A 24,013-nucleotide genomic window follows, 5' to 3' on the forward strand; every position below is an offset into this window, starting at 1 on the left:
GTGCCAATTTTCGGTCTGGGCTCCCGAGGCGGCCCTGGCGGGTTTTGCCGCCCCCCGCCCGCCCCCGCAGCCAGCGCCACGCTGCCGTTACGCGTTCTTCCGGCAGGTGCGCGGCCCGTTTCCCGCCGCTGACTAGGCCACCCAGCCGGCGTGCCCCGGCCGGCCGCGGGCCGTCCCCGAAGGCCGCACCTCATCAGGCCAGCGCTGCCGCTCCTCGCGGCCGGCTGGGGGCGAGGCAGCCCGAGGCCCAGCTGCCGGCCCGCGCCCGGCCCCGGTCCCCGGCGGCGCAGTCGAGGCGCCGCCCCCCCGCGGCCCAAACGCCCGTTACGCTGCCGAGGCCGCGCGGGGGCAACGGCCGCAGCACCACCCCCCCCCGCACGCTCCGCCCAGGTATTCCCCTCCGCCAATCGGAGCCGCTGTTCGGCTGAGGGGCGGTGCCCGCCCCCCCGCCGGGACGGGGCGGAGCCGACGCGCGCCTCAGCCGCCCCGCTGTCCGTTGCCGGCCGTCCCCGGCGCCGCCTGGTTGCGCCCCGTCCGCCCGGCCGGAAGGATGCGCTCCCGGAAGTTCCGGTGCTGCCGCTGTGTGGGATAAACAGTAATGGCGGAGGCGGTGGCTTTGGGAACAACGGCGGGCGCCGCGGCGGCCGCCGCGGCCCTGGGAACATCCGCCGCCGCGGCCGCGGGAGCGACAGCCGCGGCTTTCGACTTTGCAGCCGTGCCGCCGCCCGCCATGGGGCCGGGAGGAGGCGGCTGGACCAAGCAGGTCACTTGCAGGTACGCGCTGTCCGCAGCCCGGGCGGGAGCGGCCGCGGCCGCCCTGCCCTCCCCTCCCCCCCCCCGGCCCGCGGCCGCCCTTCCCCCCAGCGCGCGGCCGTTTCCCTCAGCGCCGCGCCCTTCCCCTCCCCCCACGGTCACGTACGCGCGGCGCGGGGCCGCAGCGCCCCCTCCCCCCTGCCCCGCCCCGCCCGGCGCCCTGCGGGGGGGCCTGCGGCAGATTGCGCAGCTGGCCGGGCCGGGCCGTTCCGCGCCTTGCGGCGCCTCCGGGCGGAAGGCGGGCGCGGCCGGCCTTGTGGGGGATGTAGTGCTGCCGCGGGCCGTTCCGGAAGTACCGGCCTCGTCGGGCGCGCGCCGGGCCTAGGCTCCCCGAGCCGGGCCCGGGGCGGCGCGGGCTGCGGCCTGGCTGCCGCCTCTGCCCTGCGGGACGGGGGGTGTTCCGTGAGGGTCGCGTGTGGCTGCTGACCCCTTGCCGTGCGGCGGGCGGGGGCGGGGAGCGGTGCTGGCCCCTCGTGCGGTGCCGCGGGCCGCTCCTCATTGTGTGGCAATGCGCCCGCAGTGGTCGGTGTGAAGGAGACTGTGGGACGGCAGGCCTGCAACCGCCTTCCAGAAAATGCGGTTAAGCAGGAAATGGGAAACGGTTAAAGTTCTGGCCCCTCTCAATAAAATTTTAAAATGGAGTTGAATTCGTGACTGATAGAACAATAACTTCTTAAACCAGAGAATGGAAAAATAGGCTGCGAAATGTGAGGAGTGCTGCTACTTGTGTTACACTAACGTTCTGTATGCTGCGTCATTTTCTATTTGTGTTTCTCCTTTAAACTGTATTTCTGATAAATCTTTATATGGGATTATGCAAATCGTACTGCATATTGTAAAGCTTGCCAGATGGGCTATTTTTAAACGTTTATTGCTGTTCTGTTTGCAGGCTGAAAGGAATATAAACCAGTTTTCTGAATACAGAAATACATTTGTCAGTTTGTATGAAAGCAAGCGGTAGCCTAAGATTAGCATCAAGGACCATCTTCTGTTTTTTTTTTTTTATTATTAATAAAATTGTAAGTTACATTTACCTGAATAAGTCCCTGGGCAAATAACTTGCCAAGTCACTTGAAAGCAAAAAGGAGCATCCCTTGGGCAGAAAGGAAGAGGCTCTGTTGTCTGCATATTTTTCCAGTTGTGCCAATTGCAGATTGAAAGAGCTCTATTAAGAACCGTTGCTTGGCTTTCGCAGGGAACTTGCTTGCTGTGTCTCTCTTTTGTGCTGTTAAATATGCCCTGCAGTTTTTAAAGCATTCCTGTTAACTGTTGATAACTGGGTTTTTTTTGTTAATGTATCTATGTGATGAGAAGCACTGTTTCTCAGCTCTGAGTACTTCTGCATACAAAGAGTTTTCCCTGTTAATAGCCAGGTTAATATTTGATGTGTGGTAGTTAAACATAGGCCAGTGGTGAGGAAATGACCGGGAATGATGCTTAGCTCAGCTTTTAAGTGAGCTGCAAGGGTATAGGTTGGTGTTCCCTTTAGATAGAATGCCTCTGAAGATCGAAAGGCTCAGTTAAGTGAAATGGATTGGGGAGAGATATAAATAGATAGATAGATGTTCTCAGGTAACAAACACAATGAATCAATTTATTGAAGATAGTGACTGCTGTATTACAGAAGCAGTGAAGTTTGGTAGTGTGCAGTGGAGCGAATCTGTTTAATGTGTCATGCAGCGAGTCTGTCTAATGAATATATTTATTTACAAACAGGATTAGTGGGAACTTAAAGCTACTCTTCTTTTTAATGGTTAATTTGTTTTAATGGGAGCTTAAACAGCAGTAAGATTTCAGCTTTGGGCCTAATGAAAGTCTCTATTCTTTGTTCTTCTTGACTAATCCTCCTAGTTATCCCATTGCTTGCTTGCATATTTTTACAGGGCTATTCAGGTTGTAGGCAGAATAGCTTTTCTCAGGCTTCAAAGTGAAAATAACAGCCCTGACTTGAGCTTCTGGGAATGTGTGATAATAACTTTGGTTTTCTAAGTTTAGTTTTAATAGGATGCATTTGTATTCAAGCAAATAAATTTATTATTAAATTTTGATCTACATTTTTAAGTGAGCTTGAGGATTTGACTGTGAGATGAAGGGGTTGAATTTCAAAACACGATTTTTTTTTTTGTAGTAGGTAGAGCAGTTTCTGTTTTGAGTAACAGCACAATTCTGTTTCTTCATAGGCTTTATTTACTTCAGTCATCATATGGGTGACAGTAAATGCTGCCTGAAAAACTTTGGGGAAATAGTCTCTTCAGTATAAGGACTTCACACTTCATGGCTGGTGAAGTAATACTGCTGTTTCAGTTCTTGCCGCTCCTTTGAATACCTGTTATGGTAAATTAGTTCACTAATGATATTTACTATGCCAGTGTGATATCCTTGGGATGATATCTGAGTGAGAGACACAATGACTAAGATGAAGGACTTGGGTTTTTCCTAGACATCTAGTTTTGCAGATGTTACCCTTCTGCTTTTCTTGCAGCTAAAGTGTAGCAATCTCATGGTTAAACATAGGAATGTACCATGTTCCGTAAGAGATGATGAAAAATAGATTTCTTGCATTGCTTCTGTGGTTCAGCAGTTTTCAAGGCTTTTGTAGTGTGTAATAATTTATCCTTTTGTCTGGAATAAACAGGGGAATAAAACTAGTTTATAAATACTTTTTATTTAGTATTCTGATCCTTTTGTTGTTGATGTTTGAAATGGTAAGAAGAATGTTCTTACCAAGCTTCTCTGTCCTTCCAGTTTCAGAAGGATACGTTGTTTTATTGAGCAGTGATTTAGCAAACATTTTTTTTCCAGAGACTTGACACTGTTAGCTCCAGGTACTTGTATTTTCCAGATGTCATGCAGTAATGAAGGTCATCAAGTTGATGTAGATATGTTACATTTCACTTGTTTGTTTAATACCTGAATACAAATAAAAACCCTTAGCAACTAATTGGTGTACTTTGAAAAGTGGTCTACATGTTTGTATTTTTGCTGTTCTTTCTGAAAACCTAGATCAGGTATTATCTGTCTTTTAATATGAAGACTCTGAATAGGTAAAGTATGGCTTCTTAATTCATTGCAGCTCTAGTCATAAGGTGTGGAGTGCAAACTTCTTAACAGCTTGCTTGTATTGCGCCTTTCTTAGCTGCTCTGTTCTGGATCTCCCAGTAGCTTCTTGTTGAAGGACATTATGGAGAAGAAGGGACAAGGAGGTAAATGCTTTTGAGACCTACTTTATTTCTTTTCCTTTTTCTTAAGGCTACTAATTCATGTAGAATTTCATTGGCCACTCGCATGGCTGATGGCTCATGTGCTGTGCTAGAACAGCACTGTGCCTGGCCTCTTCCCCGCTCCCTTCTTCCCTGAGAATTCTCAGTCTCTGTGTGACACCTGAAGAAGCTAATGACTGCAGCTGGCTGCTGTTCTGAGGTTCCCTGTCTGCCAGTTGTGACAATGTCTCAATTTTGAGGGAGGTCTGTTGGCTGATGTGATGTTCTAATTCAGCAAAACCCGTAGTTTAATAAACAAAAATGGGGTTACCTAAAATCAGAATTAAGTGGACCTGAACAAACCATACCTGAATAAGCAAACCCATTGCAAGCTTCAAAAGCTAGGGAAAGAAGTATTGTGTATTGATTTCACTAATAGGATTACAGTGGTGATGACTGAATACATAGGAGGGAGTATCTGAAAGAAGCTGGTGGTGGTCAGGATTTTAGACTGGAGTTATATGTGTTTTAACACTGCATTGTCTTTTTGATAATGGCATTACAAATTCTTTTTCTGTAGCTTATGGCAAGTAATAGAAGTAATATTCATGTAACAGTGGAAAATAAAATCTTCAGCAGGTTATTATACTTTAAAGCATCATGGAAATCAAGGTCATTGAAACCTGGATAAATTTGGGACATTTTAGGCATTCTAGTAAATGAATTGTAGCACTTGTAACACTTGATCCCCCTACAGCAGTTGGAGACATGATTAGGTTTATGGCCTTGGGCAAGTGTTTTCTCTATACAGTTTCCAAAAAATGCCCACAGGATCTTGTGTACCATTTGAGACTTTCGGATGCATAAAGCCTGATTTGTGACCTCTTTTTAAGTACCCCATGAAAATCAGGAGATTCTATTTTGATCAAGGCATCCATAACTAGACATGAATTGAAATGTTTTTCAATGATAAAATGCCAATGCAGGCAATTACTATTTTTGGGTGGTGGTTCTGTGTATTGGTATCACTCATGTTTTGTACAGTTGTGCAATGAACCGATTTGGGGAGATCATCTGGGTTTGGACCCCTGTCAGTTCTCTGGTCTGGTTCCCCATGCAAACTCACCAAATCACACTGGTATATCTGAACAGGAAAGACAAAGCGCTCCACTACCAGCATAAGTGCTTTTTGGATGAGAGCATCACAGGCAGTCGGAGAAGATCAGTTCCAATACTTGATCAAGTTTTGCTTTTTTGAGATTAAATGATATGTATTCTTATTACTTGTCAGAATGCAAATTTCAGGTAGCGTTCTGGGCATCACTGAGTGAGGCAGGTAATTCATGTATTTCTCAGTTTTAAGGATCCTTTTTTCCTGTAATGAGAAACAAGAGACTAGTATTCCTGCTGCGTAAAGTTACAGTTAAATTGAATAATCTGTGTGTGTAAAGGTGCACTCCAACAGAAGTTTTGTTACCTTTCACCATAAGTAATTCACTCTGTTTAATTTTGACATGACCAAAGCACACTTCGGCCAAATGGCACAATTCCACATGTAAGGTGTTAAATTCTTTGTGACCTTAAAGTAAAAAGTCTTACCTTTTGGGTGGGGGCAGAGGAAGGTTGATGTAAGCCTCAGAGAAATAAATTTTTCTCTCCTCCCACCCCAGCGTTCTCATTGAAATGGTGCTGAGTTTGCTGTGTAGGATTGCAGGCCTTTTAAAGTGACGTGTGGATTAAATTGAGCTTGTGAATGTTTCAGGTTTTTTTCCCTTCATAGCCTACCATCTTTATGTAATGAATTACAACAACTTTCAGGGTTATACAGAACCTGTATTTGCAGAGGATTTTCTAACATAAGCTGAGAAAGGAGGAAGGGACTTGCAGTTTTCTCTGTCTAAGCAGCAGTGGGAGAACCTAATTTTGAGAAGTATTTAGAGTATTTATGTTGACCGAGTACTTTGCAACAGAAGGTTTCACTCCAGGCTGGTCCCTTTCTTTTAGTCGCTTACTTCAGCCATGGTGATGTCCCAACACTTTGTTGGCTTAAGGAGTGGTGTAGCTGTGCGCTGTGGCTGAGCAGTGATCTGATCTAGATTAAAAATAACCATGGGGGCAGCAAAAGGAATGTCAGGTTACATCTGAAGCCATTTCCTGATCTGAGTCAACAGGTGGCTGTGAAATTGCATGCCCCAACACATGGGGGAAGCAATGCTGTGTGGAAATAAGCAAGGGGTAGAGATAACAGTTGTTAAAAGAGCAAACGTTCAACAACCCGGATGATTTTTTTTAACCTATTGGTGTGACTCTTATTTCTTAAGAGCAAGCCAGAAATTCCAGTTATGTTCTGGTTTCATGAGTTCACGGGTAGTTGTTTTTTGGCTTTGAGTGAGGTAGTCTTGTGTGTGGGTGGTGGAAGAGCTGGGGTTTTTCTTTGCCTTTTTGTTAACAGTGGAAAGTGCTGGTTATGGAGGGTGGGGTTTTTTTGTTTTATTGTCGCAACACCTCATTCCTGGTGTGTGATGGCATAGCTGTTTACAGCCACCTGGCAGACCTGACTAAGGTACTCCTCTCTCTGGGGAGAATATCCTGCAGAGCCTCACGGTCTTACACCGCTTATTATTATGTAGAACCACATTTCCTACCTGGCTACTATGTGGCCTCAGTATACAGGCAGTGGACGGTTTTGAGTGTGGATTGTAGCCTGATGGCAAGTTATCAGCTGGTGGTTTATAAAACCACTTCAGATGGTTTTGTTCTTAGTACCTTGAATACAACACTGATTTTGCCCTTGGAGGGTTATCAGCCCTCTTAAGACTCACCTCAGGTTCTAATATCCCCAGTACTGGGTTACAAATGTAGCTCTGCTTTTGTCCTTTGGTGAATTGTTCCCTTGGATTTACCTGACTTCTCAAAAATATAGTAGATTAAGTACCTATGTAGAAGTTCGTGCACTTCAACAACTTGATGCCTTTTAAGTTTAGGAATATCAGCTTGAATGTGCTGTTTTATAAAGAGCTATCCTAATCTTAGTTTGGACTGCTGAAAGGTGATCCTTCTGTCTCCTGCTGGCTGTACTGCTGTGTGGCTGCACAGTCAGCTGGTTGGAGGACCTGGTTCTGGTGGCTTTGGTGGTAAGTGGTGGAAGTATGCAACAGGAGGGCAGGGCTGCCCCTTTCAGCAGCAAGATAAACTTAGACTGGTATAATCTGCTTCTCAGTCTTTTCTTGAGTGGTGTTTTGTATGAGACCCCTAACAAATTTTATTGTTTACCAGGTCTTGGTATTTCCAGTGAGTTCAGAGTTTGCAGCTGACTTGGTATCTGGAGGCCAGTGCTTCGCTTTCTAAACCAATGTGTTAGTAAACATGTTGATAGATTCAGTTCTTACATAGGTTTGGAGGTTTAGGGTTTTTTTCTCTTTTTGCTTGACTTTCTTCTATGTGGATTGGGATAGATGTAGTTAGGCTTGTGTTTTCAGTTGTGGTTTTGATGTGAGCATAGTGAGTACAGGTGCCTTGAATTTAAAGACGTTTGTGTATTCTAGGTTAAAACTTAAAACAAGTTGAAAATGACTGTTTGGTTTTCTTGAACAGCTGAGTTTGAGGATGCTCAATTAAACTTCCATTATTTGACACGCTAAAACTTAGTAACTGTCCTCAAAAGCTTTGAAACCATGCAGTTCTTTCAAGACGGGCAGCACAGTGTTGAAGCAGGGTGGTTCTACTGATTATTTGGCTCCTCTGGCAAAAACTAACATCTGTGTTTTGTCAGATGTAATTATCTATCACAAACATGTTTGGCGTTCTTGGAGAGGAAATTACTTCTGATTAGAATTATTTACAAATGCTAAATAGATTAAAGCCCTCAGGAAAACTGTTTAGGGTGTGGCTGATCTTGAATCTTTGATTCAGTAGTGGGCTTCTCAAAAGGTTTTTGTTCGTGTCAGAACACAGGGGCTACAAATAAAACTTTGTTCCTGTCTGCTTTGTCCTTGTCTCTTTCCTCTCTGTGTCATAGCCCAGCATAAGGTTTGCTTTGCAGTTTTTTTCAGATCTTTGTAAGCATCGGTCCTGAATGTGCAGTGCAATTTGCTGGAATAGCTAAGGTTTCATCCTTCCTCAGACATTTACTTGTATGTTTATGCTGGGACTTGGTCTTACGCCACTTCTTGATTTACAGAATAACTCATCATGAAATACTTTTACAGCTTCACTGCTGCTCCTTAATTAACAGTAATCTTGTGTCTTGCAGATATTTCATGCATGGAGTTTGCAAGGAAGGAGACAACTGTCGCTACTCCCATGACCTCTCCACTAGTCATTCTGCTATGGTGTGCAGGTATTATCAGCGGGGATGCTGTGCTTATGGAGATCGTTGCAGGTAAAGGAATGCCATTTACCATCTTTCAGGGGAGTCATTTCAGTAGAGAGCTCACAGAAAACCAGTAAATCTTAATTTTCCTCTTTCATTGCAACTTCAAAAATTTATAAAAATAGCTTCTTTTCACAAACTGCCTTCTCTTGCTAAATACTGTAATGTTTGCTTTGCTATGCAAATAAATAAGCAAAGGCAAGGCCAGAAGAGAACTGGTTTTTGTAAAAGGGCTAGTTGTCAGGGTGTGGGGGTTTGTGTGTTTGTTAATGAGTAGATGAATTAATTGAAGTCTGAGGCTACATTCAGACTAGCTGAACTGATGGAACTGACTTACATATGGTAAGTGATCATAAAAGCCTGAACAGGTAAGATTCTCGCACACGCCACACCACCATACCCCCCAGTTGTGTGTGTCTTCAGGAATTGCTACTCTGACAGTTGAACTGTCATCTTGGAACCGAAACTGGAGTGGAGTCCTGTAGGTTCTATCGTGTTGCCTGTACCAAATGGCCCTACGTTATGAAAACATGTTATGACTTAACCTGTACCACTGAAATTGTTAAAAAGAAAAAAATGTGAAGAAAGGAAACTGTTGCACTCCTAGCATAACAAAGCTTTACAAAGGGTTAGGGGTGTGCTCATCATCGTAAGTTCAGTTTCTTAAAATTTATCAGGATTTTTAACATTGTGTCTTGCAGCAGCTCTAATACATGATTACCATATGAAGTCATGACACTAATATTTAGTTCATAGCTTTATGTTCATGTTTAACATATGGCTGCTATGTACAAGAAAGATAACAAAAATAAGCATCTCTGTAGCCTTCTCTCTGCCATTCTTGCGTTCTTGATCATGTAGATCAGTGGTCTCCAAACTTGATCATGCTACCATATAAGTGAAATGTTTTTGAGCACTCCCTATTTATTTATTTATAGGTTATATGTATCTGCTACTTTACTAATATATTATGTACATTATGAAACATACACAAAAATCAGAAAAAGACTGTAATAAATATGAAATAATATTTTATAGATGTTTTAACAGTCTAAACCCATTGTTACTTTCACTGAAAGCCTTAATATTTTTTTTACTGACAGTATTGTTGATTCAGTATGCTTCCATTATTTTTTAAAAACTTCATTTAACATTTTGTAATGCAGTGATTTGAAGCTCTTGTTCTAAGTTTATTTCAGTACTGGTGTGGTGCTATCTCTGTAACCTTACCATGGAATCCTTTTTTTTCATTCTAGTGAAAGCAGCAGCTCCTTCAGTGGTTACACTTGAACAATTTTTATTAAAGTTGTTGACTGTTAAGTATCTCTTCCAGTTCATCCTTTTGTCTTTATTAAAGAAGTAATTTGTTGAGAATATATCTATCTCTTCTGGTACATCTTTTCTTTAGTGGCTCACAAAAAGGTTTATTATTGAAACAGAACCTAGCAAATGCCATAAGCTGAGACGTGTTACCAACAACTGGACTTTCATCCAGGTGTACAGCAAACTTCCCACTCTGAAGAAACAAGTATTAGAAAACATTTCAAATATTCAGCAGTGTTTTCTATGCATTTCCCTACAATCTTTGCTGACAAAGGAATGTGTTTTACTTTGTCGCCATGTTGTTTTCCTTAGGTTATTTCAGTAATTTTTACCACAGCAGAAAGAACAAGTAGTCCAATAGTATGTGGCTTTTTGTCTTTCGCTGTTATGTAAGAAGTCTCAAAAGAGGCTTATAAACATTTATTGTGAAGTTTTGTAAAGCGCAGGATTGAGTATCGCATGATTTGAAGCATCTCAGAAAAAATTGTAGAGGTTTGTCTTCATGATCTGGGTGTTTAGATTTTCAGTGTCTTGCTAATTGTGATGGCTTCATGCTGCCATTGGCTAATATCCCAAGGCACGATGTACACTGAGCCCCCCCCCCCCCCAAGTTCTTGTCAGATCTGAGTAAGTTGGCTTTGTCTTTATTTTGCAGTGTGGCTGATGAAGAGCTCATAGTAGAAGTGTTAGAGCTAACATTTCCTGGTTGTTTGCTTTCGGTCACATTACCAGTGTTGTCTTCAATCCACAGGAATCTTTTTAAGCTATTTGGTCAAACTTTGTCAGGGTTAGTTTAGGTAAAACAAGATAATATGTTGATCCGTTCAATTGAGCACAAGCAGACTGCATTGTGTTGCAGTATGCTGGAAGTGAACGAACAAGTGAGGGTGCATCTGCCCCACTGTGTGGTGGAACACCCACTTGTCCTTCAGGACACCTTGCACATACCATACTTGAGATCCTCTGACATACAGACTGAGGACATTGCTGTTAATTTTTATGTTAAATATTAGTAAAACTTATTTTTTTAGGAAAAAAAAATGACAGGAGTTCTAGTATTTTCTTCCTGCACCCCAATGGGTTGTCTTGCTTGCCTCATAGGGTGCTTGCATACCACTTTAAAGGCCACTAATGTAAAGGTCTGAAGGCATGACTTTCAAATTTGTGCTTCATAGCTTCCTTAGGATTTCAAAGCTGACATTTCGTTGGGAGCATTTCTTTAATATGCAAGAACTGACAAGTTGTGGATGCCCCATCCCTGGAAGTATTCAGGGTCATGTTGGATGGGGCTCTGAGCAACCTTATCCAGTAAAAGGTGTCCCTGCTTATTGGGGAGGTTTTGGACTAGGTGATCTTTGAAGGTCCCTTCCAACCCAAGCTGTGTCATGGTTTCATTTTTCATGATTTCATGACACTGTTGGCTTCAGTCAACAACAAGGTTAATTAATCATAGTTGTTTAAAAGCTATGTGTGATCTCCGAAAATTCCCTCTGTTTGTCCTTGGAAATCAGTCAGCAAGTGTCTTAAGACTTCAAAGGTACACCTGTAATTTATTTTCCTATGTAATCTACTAGTTGCTGGAAGACAGATTTTTGAGGGAAATAGCACTTTTCTGTGGGTGGTAGGGGATCAAAGAGTTTTGAGCATAGTTTTCCACAGTAAGGTGAAACTGGCATTAGAAATAACTACTAAAATTCAACATAAAATCTGAATGAGGAAAGACGCTCGGGTAGAGAGGAAGACTCATTTCTGTTGGTGGGGATCTCTGGAGCTCTGCTGAAGGTTGAGCAGTTTAGGTCATATTTCCCAAGGCATTGTCCAGTCAAGTTTTCATTATGTGCAAGGATGAAGGTTATGCAGCTTCTCTGGGCACCCATTCCAGTGTTTGACTACTCTCACAGTGATTTTTCTTTTTTTCCCCCCTAACACCTAATTGTAACTTCCGATTTTTTGGCTTGTGTGTACTGACTGTTACCCTATCACTGCACCTCTGAGGAGAGTCTGGCTGCATCTTTCCTGTGGCTTCCCATGAGGTAGCTGAAGACAGCAGTTTCTGCTCTTAGTCTTTTCTTTCTAAAGCTGAATGAACTGATTAATCTCATTTGGTAATACTACGCATGTGTAATAGGTACATGACCAGTTTTGGACATAACTCAAGTTCATTCTATGTCAGTTAAGTAAGAATTGTGTATGCTGCTCCGTTTCCTCCAAAATCATTGAGAATCTTACTGTTTTCTTAAGCAGTGCTGACAGATTATACGAGTGGAAGCATGTGTTGATAATGGGTCATCAGTGGCTTTCTCTTTCAAGCCATTTCTAGGTCTTCCTTCTGAGTAGTGTGTTTACATCTTAATCGGTTTATTTCCAGTACCTTGAGCCGCTTTATGGAAGTATTTTTTTGTGAAGAGTTGACATGATGTGTTTTAACTTTTTAGATATGAGCACACCAAGCCACTGAAAGAGGAGGAAATGACTGATGTGGACCCAGATGCAAAACTTTATCCCTCGGTATCCTCAGACTTTGCATCACTCCCTGAAACAGTTGAAGAATTTATTGCTGAGATGGAAGATGAAAATACAGATCTGGCAGCTGCAGGAGTAGGTGCTGAAGACTGGGTGAATGCTGTAGAGTTTATCCCTGGGCAGCCATACTGTGGACGTGGTAAGTTGATCATGGGTTAACAATAAATTTCTGTCATAGGTTGACAATTTATATGTAATGCATTTATTTTAATGCATTTGAGTACAGCTGTTCATACTTATTACTCATTTCACGTGATCTGTCCTTAACTTATGCTTGAATATTCCAATGTGAATAGTTGGACCATTCCGTATCAGTTACTACTGCTGTCCTTACGTTCCAAAACCAGCTATCCTTAAAGACAGTCTCTGCATAACTGACTTCCTCTTGTTATGGCTCTGAATGACTTGGGAGAATATCCTCCTTTGAAGTTTGGTTTGCATATGTGATAGGAGAAGAAAATACTCGGGGTGCAATTCATAGCGCTGCTTTGGAAAGATAATCTTGCCTTTGTTTTTTGGGTGGGTTGGTTTCGGGGGTTTTTTTGTTGTTTTTGCAGTCTTTTAAAGGTTTTTCCAGTGGACGTACAGGTTCCTCTAGAATGAATTGATGCCTAATGCTTGCTTTCATTAATCCACTGGCAATTTGAACCAGAGGTTGAAAATAATTTATTCTAGTTACCTTTCACATGTGACAGCTCATGTTGAGAATGAGATTAAAGAACCTCAATATGTGGGACCATACTGTTTGAGTAGCATACTTGTCATCTGCTTTCCCTGCAGAAAGACAGCACAAAGATTTAAACTTTTCACTTAAAAGTAGGCTGAAGATGTTTACTTTAGTGTAATTTCTGATTATGTGGCTCTCTAAAACTGAAGGCTTACAACCATGAGTACTCAAATAATTGGTTGAATCCAAAACGGACGCCTTGTGTCCAGAAGAGTTTGAAGTTGTTGTACAGCGTTCAGATTATACTACTTTGTTTCCACAGCAATACTTGGATTCTCACATCTGAAAAGAGAATTACATTCTCAATATTACAGGGTGCTGCTGGAGCCTGTTGTGATCTGAGTTGAGGAAGGGTGAAGAGGAAAGAAATGGTTGAGTGACATTAACATTTTGCTAGTGTTGTTGAGAAGTTTGATTATGGAATTTGGTCTATCTGTGAGTTGGGTATAGTGCAGAGGAATGAAAACTTGTCTTCTACCTGTTAATATGTCACCTTGTCTCATAAGGGATACAGCTTCTTTGTACATTGAGACAAAGGATCTTTGTTTTTTACTCTTTTAATCAGAATAGAATAATTTAGGTTGGGAGGGACGTCTAGATTTCATCTAGTTGATTTCCTGATCAAAGGAGGGTCAGCTATGTTGGGTTACCAGAGTCTTTGTTTAGTTGAATCTCCATCCTTGGAGATGTTCAAAATGCCATAACTTCTGGGCAACCTTTGCAGTGTTTGACTTTTTTCCCACAAGGAAAAAGCCTTCCCTAGTATGTAATTGGATTTTTCCCTGCCTCAGCTTGCCTTCTGTGTCTTGTCCTGTGAACATCTGAGAAGAATCTGGCTCTGGTTTTGTGGGTTTTTGTTTGTTCGGTTTCTTGTTTGTTTCATTTTTCCATTAGGTAGTTGAAGATAGCAATAAGACTGCTTCTCTTAGGCTGAACAAGCCTGGTTTCCTGAGCCTCTTTTTATGAGCTTCAGACCCCCCCTAATGGCTGGGTGGCTCTTCACTGGAATAAATTCATTGCTAGTTTGAATAGCCAGAGATCTTTCAAGTACACCTGCTTCTTATAGGAGAGCTGGTGCTTTCTCCTAAATTTGTTAAGTGTTAAAGGTTTTCATTATACCTTTAGCTCGCGCAGTTTTACTGAAGCTGTTTCTTTTCTAGAGGGTCAGGCTTATTTTCATGGAAACTTGGGGCAGCCACAGATTAAGTAACATTCTCTTCTGAGTCTTGTTTCAGATTATCTTTTTTGTATCCTTTTGAAATTTGGTGTATTTTAATGTACAAACATACTCAGCTGTTTCTGTTCTGAACAGTGCTACATGATGCTAATTCCCCTGGTGACTTCTTAAAAGCTGTGTTTTTAAAACTTTTTTTGAAGCCACTGTCTTGATTAAGCTATAAAAGTGAAGAACCTTGCTGTAGTCATCAGGAATATGTGCGCAGTGTGTTCCACAGTGTATATGTTAAAGCCTTACAGATTACTCTTGTTAAACGCCTGGAGAAACGTACAGATACTTGGAAACTTTAAAGTGGAACCCGTTTCACAAGTTAAGCTAGAAGTCTGTGTGTTTCAAGTTGTCTTACAAATGGTGCAGATTCAGGGTTGGCAGTTTAGCTATGTGCAGCTTGGGCTGTAACGTTAATCTTTTACTATGAGACAAGACATTCTGCTAATGCAAATGATTCTCTGATTTGGGACTAAACACGATGTCTTGAAGATGACCTTGGGGCCTAGCAAAATAAATAGCGACAATTCTTCAGGTAATCGCTTGTTTGATGTACAGATGCACCGCACTTCCACATTTGTTCTGCTGCTACTGCTGCTAGATGTTCTGGAATAATTGAGGGAGAGTAGAAAGGCAGAAATAAAAGAAACACTGAATTGGTTTGCTGTTGCTTGCTGCTACAAGATGAATGCATTTGATGCTACCAGGTGTGTTCTAGAGTGAAAGTAGGTGGTGTGTGAATTGAAGGTAATGAACTGGTTTTTCCAGTAGTATGAATTTAACCCTGTGTTTTGCTGCATGACTGGATACTGAATAAAAATGGACTCCAAATATAAAAAGAAATGTAGTTTATTATATTTCAATATAATAAAGGAAAATATCATGCAGTATGATAAAAGGAAACAGTACTAGTTATTATGCACAGTATGATAAAAGTAATAAGAGCATTGTAACACTTCGCAGTAATGATGTGATGCAGTAATTAAGAAAAGGATGCATCACCAATTACCACCTTCATAACATCATCCAGGCCCACACTTCGGCTGGGAAGCCCCATTGCAGCGGTGCCAGGAGTCTCTCAGTAACTGGGAAGTTCCTATGTGATGCATCCACCTGTGGGTGGGGCTTCTGACCCAGTCCCAGAGCTTGCCCACTTTTATACTCGGTGAAGACAAAAAAGCTTACATACCTAGTGTATGCAAGCTCTTAAGTTTGTGCCAAGTGCAGGCATGCACTGTCTCATGATCCATAAGGTCCACACATGCCAAGGACATTGGCCAGATGTCCGAGCTTGGTCAAGTTACTGTCATGACACAGCTGCACAGAATATTTGGATGGATGGTCCTGCTCACATCCTGCTTGTTCAGGGAGCCTGGAATAAGCACCACCTGTCAGTTTCATTAAATGTGATTTATACATTGTTCTTGAGCTCCTTGAGTTCACTGTCCAAGTTAATCAATTCCTAATTAAATATCTGATTAAAGACTTTTTCATAAACAGTATTCAATCATTTAATCAGCTTTCACCACATCCTGTTGACTGTGAGATGGGCAGTGAGAAGATAGGGATTGGGTCCACCTACTGGATGGTAGTGGTTTTTGAAAGCAGCCGAGTCGTAGAGACTAAATGTTATTCAGGGATGTTGGATTCAGGGCTACTGAGGCAGTGAAATCTTGTGAGTTTCTCTAATTTTGCTTTCAAAGAGGAAGCAAAACTAGCCGATACAGTGCAGTAGATGGAGGAGACATGCATGCAGGGCTTTAGGTTATGGAAGCCAAGATATTCAGAAATGGAAATACTAATGTAATTTATATTTCATAGAAAAACAACACTTGCTGAGGGGAAGTGCAGCACGAAGACTGGGACTGGAAAATTGATGTCGCTTTCTGCATGTTTTTCCCTCTCCTACCCTCTCATACTGTAGAAGTACCTAGAGCCATTATTAAAAACTGACGTGCATGGATCTGTATCTTGTTTTCTAGATGTCTATAGTCACTAAGAACTGATTGTACTTTTTTTGTGCAAAGATGGTACTGTGGACTGGGCTAGAATTTGGTAGCTGTACTGTGCCTGTTGACTTAAGTAGTTATTGTTGGTTTGTTTAAGTAACAACTCTATACTTTTTTTCTGCCAAGACGTGAAGCTCTGCCCTCTCCTTCAGTGGACCAGCATATGGGTTTCTAAGTCAGTCTCTGGAAAGGCGTGTGTGTGTGTGAGACTTCGAAGCCGTTATTCTCAAAGAACCTCAAGTAATATGTGTGTCCTGTGAATAAAGTTTTGACAAAAAATATCCTTGGGGGGGAGTGCAAGTGACTCTGGAAAAATTCTCTATTAAGAGAAGCTTCAAATGTGCCTCCTCTTTCATCAAAGTATGCATTTTCCAGGGATATAGGATTGCCTTAAGCAAAGATCATCTTGCCAGTCCCATTAAAAGAAGTACTGTATCGCTCGGTTCTTTTGAAACTTAGTGGCATTTGTCTGTCTAGTAGGCTTCTGCCCATCCCCATACTATGATGTATCAAACTCCCCTTCCCTGGTAAGGGTCAAACAAGATTCCAGAATCATGTGAATCAATTAGGTACAAAAATCTGTAACGTTAACCAGAAAAAAAAGCACTTGCAGAAATGACAGCTGAGGGAATAGAAACTGACTGGTAGTTGTGATTGTTGTTGTTACTTCTTTTCGAAATGGAGACAAGGATTTCAAATTGGGGGGGTGGGCGAGATTTCAGTTTTTCATGTTGTGTTCAGCTACTCAGAAGAGTAGGTAGAGCCTAGTATATGGCTGTGAACTGGCATCAAGAAAATTAACTGGAATTCATGGGGGAGAAGAGGTAATGAAGATTTTTTGCTTGGGAGTCTTACCAAAAAATGAGCAGGTTACAGTTGACTTGTTATTCTGTTTGTTCACTTGCTTTTGAAAAGTATGTTTCCAGGAAACAGACTGATCCAAGATCAGTGGCGAGTGACCTTTAAAATCAGAGACTGTTCTAGAAGCAGATTCAAACTTATTTTGAGAGCTAATATTTTCCTCTGCTTCAGAACTTTCCATATTTGCTTATCCCCCAAAACTGTGACCTCTGAGGGACCTGCTTTTCCTTTTTCTCTACATGTCCAAAAGCTAACAGGCTGACTGACACATGCTTATTGTATCTCTTTGCTCTATGGAGATGAAAACTGCGAGCGTACAGCTTCTCCAAATCTAGTGCTCGAATGGCCTAAAAAAGTTACACTTTTTTTATAGTGGTATTGACTTTACTCTTGTAACAGGTACTGGTTGTGTAAATGAAGTCCAGTTTCTCTTCGTCCTGGTATTTATTCTGAATATAGTAATACTTTGTTGTCCTTCTGTGTGTGTTACATCTTCAGTTTCAAACTGACTGCTCTTTGTCTTGTAACTTAATTTATCATCCTGCTTTTTAGAATGATCTCCAAAGGCTGTTTGTGGTGACACAGACAAGCATATGTTCAAGAGGCATGGGGAGAAGTGTTAAACAGCAGCTCTCTAAATGGGGAAATGATATGAATTTCAATTCAGTTTAGAATTAGATAAAGGAGTTTACTTAGGATTTTGTGAAACCGAAGGCCAGCTTAGAACGTAATGAAGACACCCTGAATTTCAGCTTCTTAAATCTAGGTTTACATGTCTGACTGATAGACCAGATACCTGTTTAGGATAGTCTTTTTGGCAGATACCTAGAATTGAGTTAGTTGGGTGAGAGAAGTGGATGCAGCTTTTGTATAATTCGTTGAAATGCATGGGTGTCTAGAAGTGAAAGTCTGATGTTCAGGCTGAACAGTGACATGCTAATTAACCTGCACATAAGGAGCTACTGGTGGTTTATTACGCTGGATACACCTTTATTGCTTCAACTGTGTAATTTATGGGAAAAAGCCTATTAACTTAGCTGATATGAAATCGATTCTCAAAGCAGTGAGAGATTTGTAACCTTAATTGTTGCTGAACCAGAGTTTGTATATGAATGCCTTTACGCTGCTGTGAGATTTTTCTAGTGCAGACCTAGTCTGTAAATGGATCTGAATCTGACCACTGAAACTTTGACAGCTTTAATCTTGTCTGGGTTGAAGGATGAAGAAATTGGTCATGCTTTCTTGAGTGGGAAAATAACTGTTAGTTCAGGCTGAGAGTATGTGAAACTTGGACTGAAATGAACCTTGGTTGTTTATATTATTCTATTTGGATAACTTGAGCAGGGCTACCCGAAGATTACTTTACATTGAAACAACGTATTCTTGCTCCCAGTGCTCTAAATCTGAATGTATTGCTTACTGTCCTTAATTCTCTTTCCAGCTGCTCCTTCCTGTGCTGAAGCACCCTTGCAGGAAATGGTGATTGAGGAAGAATACGAAAAGCAGCAAGCAGATGTGGAGATGAAGAAGGAGCTGTGCCCCTATGCTGCAGTAGGAGAATGCCGTTATGGAGAAAACTGCGTGTATATCCATGGGGATGTGTGTGATATGTGTGGGCTGCAGGTTTTGCATCCAATTGATGCTGCACAAAGATCCCAGCACATAAAGGTAAGCAAACAACTGTCTGGTGTTAAACAGCTTTAAGTTATTGCTTCCTAGCTCCCTACCGTCACTTATCACCAGTTCCCTTTCATTTGAAGGTGCATGCAGGTCAGGCAGTGAATGAAATTCCTGTTGTAAACTGGACTGTTTCCTGTTAGGGCCATAATCAAAAGGAGTTGAGTTTCCTTATCTGTGCTGGGAGAGCAGTCTGCTTAAAGATACGAAAGCTTTGTTCTTTGCCCAATAAAGCTGGATGGTCTTTCAGATTGCCTTTTTCATGTTTAAAGGCAGTGCGTGGAGAAAGGAATTTGAACTCTGAATTGACTGTTCCCCACTATCTGAGCAATACTTTTTGAGGATGAAGATTTTTCAGCTTAATCATACTCCATTTGTTATGCAAAACAGCAGAGTATAACTGAGCTTAAAAACCTGCTTAGGGTTCACCAGATGACCAGTTGTCTCTGTAGTTGTTCTCTTTGTCTCTCCTTTTCAGTCTTGCATTGAAGCTCATGAGAAGGACATGGAGCTTTCATTTGCTGTCCAACGTAGTAAAGACATGGTGTGCGGGATATGCATGGAAGTGGTGTATGAGAAAGCTAATCCTAGCGAGCGCCGCTTTGGGATCCTCTCCAACTGCAGCCACACTTACTGTCTCAAGTGCATCCGCAAGTGGAGGAGTGCTAAACAATTTGAGAGCAAGATTATAAAGTGAGGCACTTTCCCATTTCGATTGTGCTTTGTTACTGTGGAAGAACTTAGTAACTTGTGACAACTTGCAACAGACTTCCAGATGCAGACTGTATTTAATGCATACTAACTAGTTTGGAAGTGGAATAATTCTTAGGGGTGACATTTACACTCAGATTTGGTTAATGAGGATTAAGTTTGCAAAACTCACGTAATGGTAGCAAATAACTTTCATTTATTTAGTAGCATGTTGTCCAATGGTTACTGTTTTACATTTTGGACATCTAGCCAGGAACCTGAAAACAGGTTAACCAGTTCAGAATGTATGCTTCTTAATTCATTACTGACCTAGTTCATTAATCAGTTGACAACATTTCTCCATTTAAAGGCTGTTCTAAAAAAAAAACCAACAAAGTTCCAATCATATAAATACAGAAATCATATCAAAATAAATGTATTTAATTCTAAAGAAAAAGGAGTTGTGTGAAGTGTTATTTCAAGGTTTTCTGAGACAAGCTGACCAGCTGCCATTGCCATTGAGTTCTTGAAGGAGAGAGTTTAGGCTATCTTCATGTGTAAGAGAGAATCTAGATTGAAAAGCTCATACAGCAAGTGTGTGGGTACAATATATCTTTAAAGATGGATATATGCCATGACTTATATAGGGGAGAAAGCGCCCTGTAATGTGGAATTTTGCAGCACAGTCTGTTCATTCCCCAGGTCCTGCCCAGAATGTCGGATCACATCTAACTTTGTCATTCCAAGTGAGTACTGGGTGGAAGAGAAGGAAGAGAAGCAGAAACTCATTCAGAAATACAAGGAGGCAATGAGGTATGAGTACTGCAGCCTTTTGGCAAGTTGAGACTGCAGAGATAAAGGCACATCTGGAGAAGAAGGGTGCGGATGTAAAGCCCTCTTGCACCTCCTTTCCACCACCACGTGTGAAGTGCGTCCTTGCCTATCGGCCCACAGATGCATGCAACCATACAGTCGCAAAGCTGTTCCTGTGTTCTTTGACCTCCGTTTTTCCCTTCTATCTGCAAAACACTGGTGGTGTAGCCGTAAGGTAGTACGAACTTGTGCACTGCGAGCCATCAGTGTCCCTATGCATGCATCGGCCCACACACTGTAATACATCATTTCTGCACATAGGTGTTACACTGACAAAATGCCTTCAGCTCCAAATGGTACCTGAGATCCTCTTGGACTACAGGTAAATGCAATTCTGAAGTCTGGTTGGGGTCTGCTGTGAGTAAGGGTTGCGATATTTTCCTTTCCAGCAACAAGCCATGCAGGTATTTTGATGAAGGCCGTGGGAGCTGTCCGTTTGGAGGGAACTGTTTTTACAAGCATGCCTACCCTGATGGCCGCCGAGAGGAGCCACAGAGACCCAAAGTGGGAACATCAAGTAGATGCCGGGTCAGTGCTGCTGGTTTTTGTCCTTTCTATACAGAGAGAGTGCTAGAGGGTTTTGCGTTAAATCAGCTGCCTTGAGAAGAGGAGAGGGAAATGTTGGCTTTTTTAATTTCTGCTAGACCTCTGTAAAGGTGAATTTGAAAGAGGCAGTGGTCTGAAGTTTGTGAATGCTGGAGGCTGAGATGGAAAGAGTAAATTTTTAAAACTTTCCTAGTAGTACACAAACATACTGAAGTAGAAATGTTGGTTAGCATTAGTAGGGTTGTGTAAAGGGTGAATTCTACTGGAAGTCAGTATCTCCCCAGAAGAGAAACATGATTTCTTGCATGTCAGAAAGTACACCAGGGGACTGAACCATGTCAGCCTCTGGGAAGACTACTACCTTGTGCTGCTTGGTCACCTGGGGAAATACTTGTGTTCAATTCGCAGGCCCAGCGAAGGAATCGGTTCTGGGAATTCATTGAGGAGCGAGAGAATGGGGATCCGTTTGAGACCGACGAGGATGAGGTGGTGACCTTCGAGCTTGGTGAGATGTTGCTTATGCTGTTGGCAGCCGGAGGTGACGATGAGCTAACGGATTCAGAAGATGAGTGGGACTTGTTTCATGATGAGCTGGAAGATTATTATGACTTGGATCTATAGCACCTGTCAGTGGCGTGTGGACTGTTGTCTTGGCTTCAGGCAGTAGCTATTACCTGTGGTGTTGTGGCAGTGCCTGTGTTTCTCCTAGGCAGGCCGATCAATTCCAGGTGCTGTTGTAATAACTTTTACCCAGGGTCTGTCTCTTCCCATCCCCTCCCATCCCCTCCCACCCCAGGAGTGTTGTTTTTCCTCTGTTTAAACAAATAACAAGAAATAAATCTTTAAAATGTTAGTTTTTGTAAAAATAAATTTAACTGTCAAACAGTTAGCTTAGGTTTGTTGCTTCATCTGTGTACCCAACAGAGTTCACCCAGTTCCAGGGTTAAAGTGTTTACAGGACTTCCACACTCATTTTGAAGAGCCCAGATACAAAAATGAGCAGTGGCCATGCAGTGGGGATGTAAATTGGCTGATGGCCTCTCTTCTGACTTTGTACTGATATTTCTGACTTCAGGCCAGATAAAAATACTCTTTCTGGCATCAGCTCCGTTCCAGCCCCCTCATGTACACATCTTCATTTGTGATTTTGGTCTCTTGTTTACTTGCACATTACTATTACTACTGTGTAACCAGAACCAGGTGTGAATGTTCTGGGTTTTTACTGTGTTTAGCATGAAAGGAAGATGTCTTTGTGAAAGGAGAACTCTCTATGTGTATATACAGATAAATGTAGAGTTGGACCTCAAGGATGGGGAGACTCTGTGTACATTGAAATAACAAAACCATCTTTCATCCCCTCTTGGTGCATGAAGTCTAGCCTCCAATTGGACATGAAACTGGTTTAGCGGTCTCAGCCCAGTCTGTGGCAGTGATCTTAACTAACTATTGCTTAACTTAATACATGGCACTCCCTAATACACCAGCTCTCTTTCATGTGTATGATTAGGGTTGTTCAGGAGCAGAAATCCGGTTAGCCAAGGTGGGGTCAGAGGAATAACAGAGAAGCCCCTTTAGCTTTATTGCTCTGTAAGTTTTAGAACTTGATGTAACCACTTAAGCTGTAAGCTTTGCTAGGAAATAGCTGTGCCTCTCAGCTGGTTTGAGGTACACGTGCCTCTTGGCATCTGAGTTGGGCAGGTTGCCTGGTAAAGCTGCTCAGTTTATGTGAGTTACTGCTTACAAAGGCAGTCATGCAGTTTCTGGCTGTAATTTGCATTGAGAAATTACTTTGCCACCAAAGCCCCAGCACAAGAATTTTAACCTTGCGTTACATTATTGCTGTTTTTTATTGACTTGTGGATGCCCCGTGATCTGTTCTCCTGCTGCTCTTGTCCCCTAGACTGCCTCTCCTTTCACTTTTAAATGGAATGAGAAATTGTTCTGAGGTCTATAACGTATTGTTTTGCAGCTGCCTTTTGTAAGAAGCACTTTTCCCAAATAAAAAAAATCAAAAAAATTAAACAGAAGCCTGTCTGTTCTTTTAAGTTTGAAGCTTCTGTGTTTTCAGCTTGATTTGTGTGCATGTGTGTTTCTGTAAATACAAAGGCATTTATGTCACTTTTTCTTAACTCCCGCAGGATCATGTCACACTAATACAGAATTTTACCTTGGTTATAACCTTTCCAGCAGAGCCTGTAACATAAGGAATGCATTCTGAACAGACAGCTGGGACAGTTGAACTGTTGAAGGAATATATGGGGCCTTTAGTGGGGAACAGACATGGCTTGCTTTCTCTGAAGTAAGTCCTGCACTGTGGTGTTCACTTTATTTGTCCTAAAGAAGGTTGATTGTGGTACATATTCTGTTGATAGTTTCCTGTTGTAATGCTGTTTGGACAGCCAGTCCAACCATTGCTGCAGGCCACTTCCTGAGAATCCACATGCTTTAAGCTTGTGTATATTCAGAAAGAGGCATTCTTCTGCAGAATTACATAAAGTTGGAAGTAAAATACTAGACACAGTCAACCGAAAAGTTTAACTGAACAGTCTAAAACCATCATTGGTTGGTTGGTTGATTTTTCCCAGAGGCAAGTAGCAGAGGGAGAAAGGGATTTAAATGTAATTTGCACAACGGATGTTTGAAGCTGATATAGGGAGGAACAGAGAAAAACGAAGGGCTTTGAATAAGAGCTAGCCTTTCCTCCCTTACATAGTGAATGTGAGTTGTTAGCATCCTATTGGAAAGCTGTATTCAAATGTAAGTTTAAAAAAGATTATGTTCTGGTAAGATGGAAAAAGGTAATATAACAGCCACAGAGCACATGCTTCAGCTTTCCTTCAGAAGGGGTCAGAAAGGGCATGCTTTGCTCTTTGTGTGTGGGGGTGTGTGGCACAATGGCTGCTGCTGCTTTTAAACCTTGTTTCTGTGTGTCGTAACAGGGGAAGCTGAGAATATACAAATAAGTGATTGGCTTTGGGTCTGTCTAGCTACAAGGTGACTGATGTTGTCAAGTGCATTGTGGTAGGTGGTTTCTGTTGATCTCTTGCTTTGAAGTGTGCTGTGGTTCTTCTGTAAGTTAAAGGACTTGTCATCGGGGAGCACTGCTGTGTGTGACTTCAGTTTGCATCTTGCTGGTGGTAGGCCTGTTCCTAAGCTTGCTGTTGGGCTGATTTC

At 42.2% G+C, this 24,013-nt stretch overlaps 1 protein-coding gene across 1 annotated transcript; it reads left to right on the forward strand.

The window, feature by feature from the left end:
• The first annotated feature begins 475 nt into the window (after positions 1–475).
• Positions 476–22,912, forward strand: MKRN1 (makorin ring finger protein 1). The gene is made up of 8 exons (XM_040595703.1): positions 476–774; positions 8,266–8,394; positions 12,144–12,370; positions 18,495–18,721; positions 19,209–19,423; positions 20,123–20,233; positions 20,683–20,821; positions 21,248–22,912. The coding sequence occupies exons 1-8, from the start codon at positions 599–601 to the stop codon at positions 21,458–21,460; spliced, it is 1,437 nt and encodes a 478-aa protein (XP_040451637.1). The 5' UTR covers positions 476–598; the 3' UTR covers positions 21,461–22,912.
• The last annotated feature ends 1,101 nt before the right edge of the window (positions 22,913–24,013 follow it).

Source organism: Falco naumanni, chromosome 5, assembly GCF_017639655.2.
Source record: "Falco naumanni isolate bFalNau1 chromosome 5, bFalNau1.pat, whole genome shotgun sequence".
Taxonomy (NCBI): Eukaryota; Metazoa; Chordata; class Aves; order Falconiformes; family Falconidae; genus Falco; species Falco naumanni.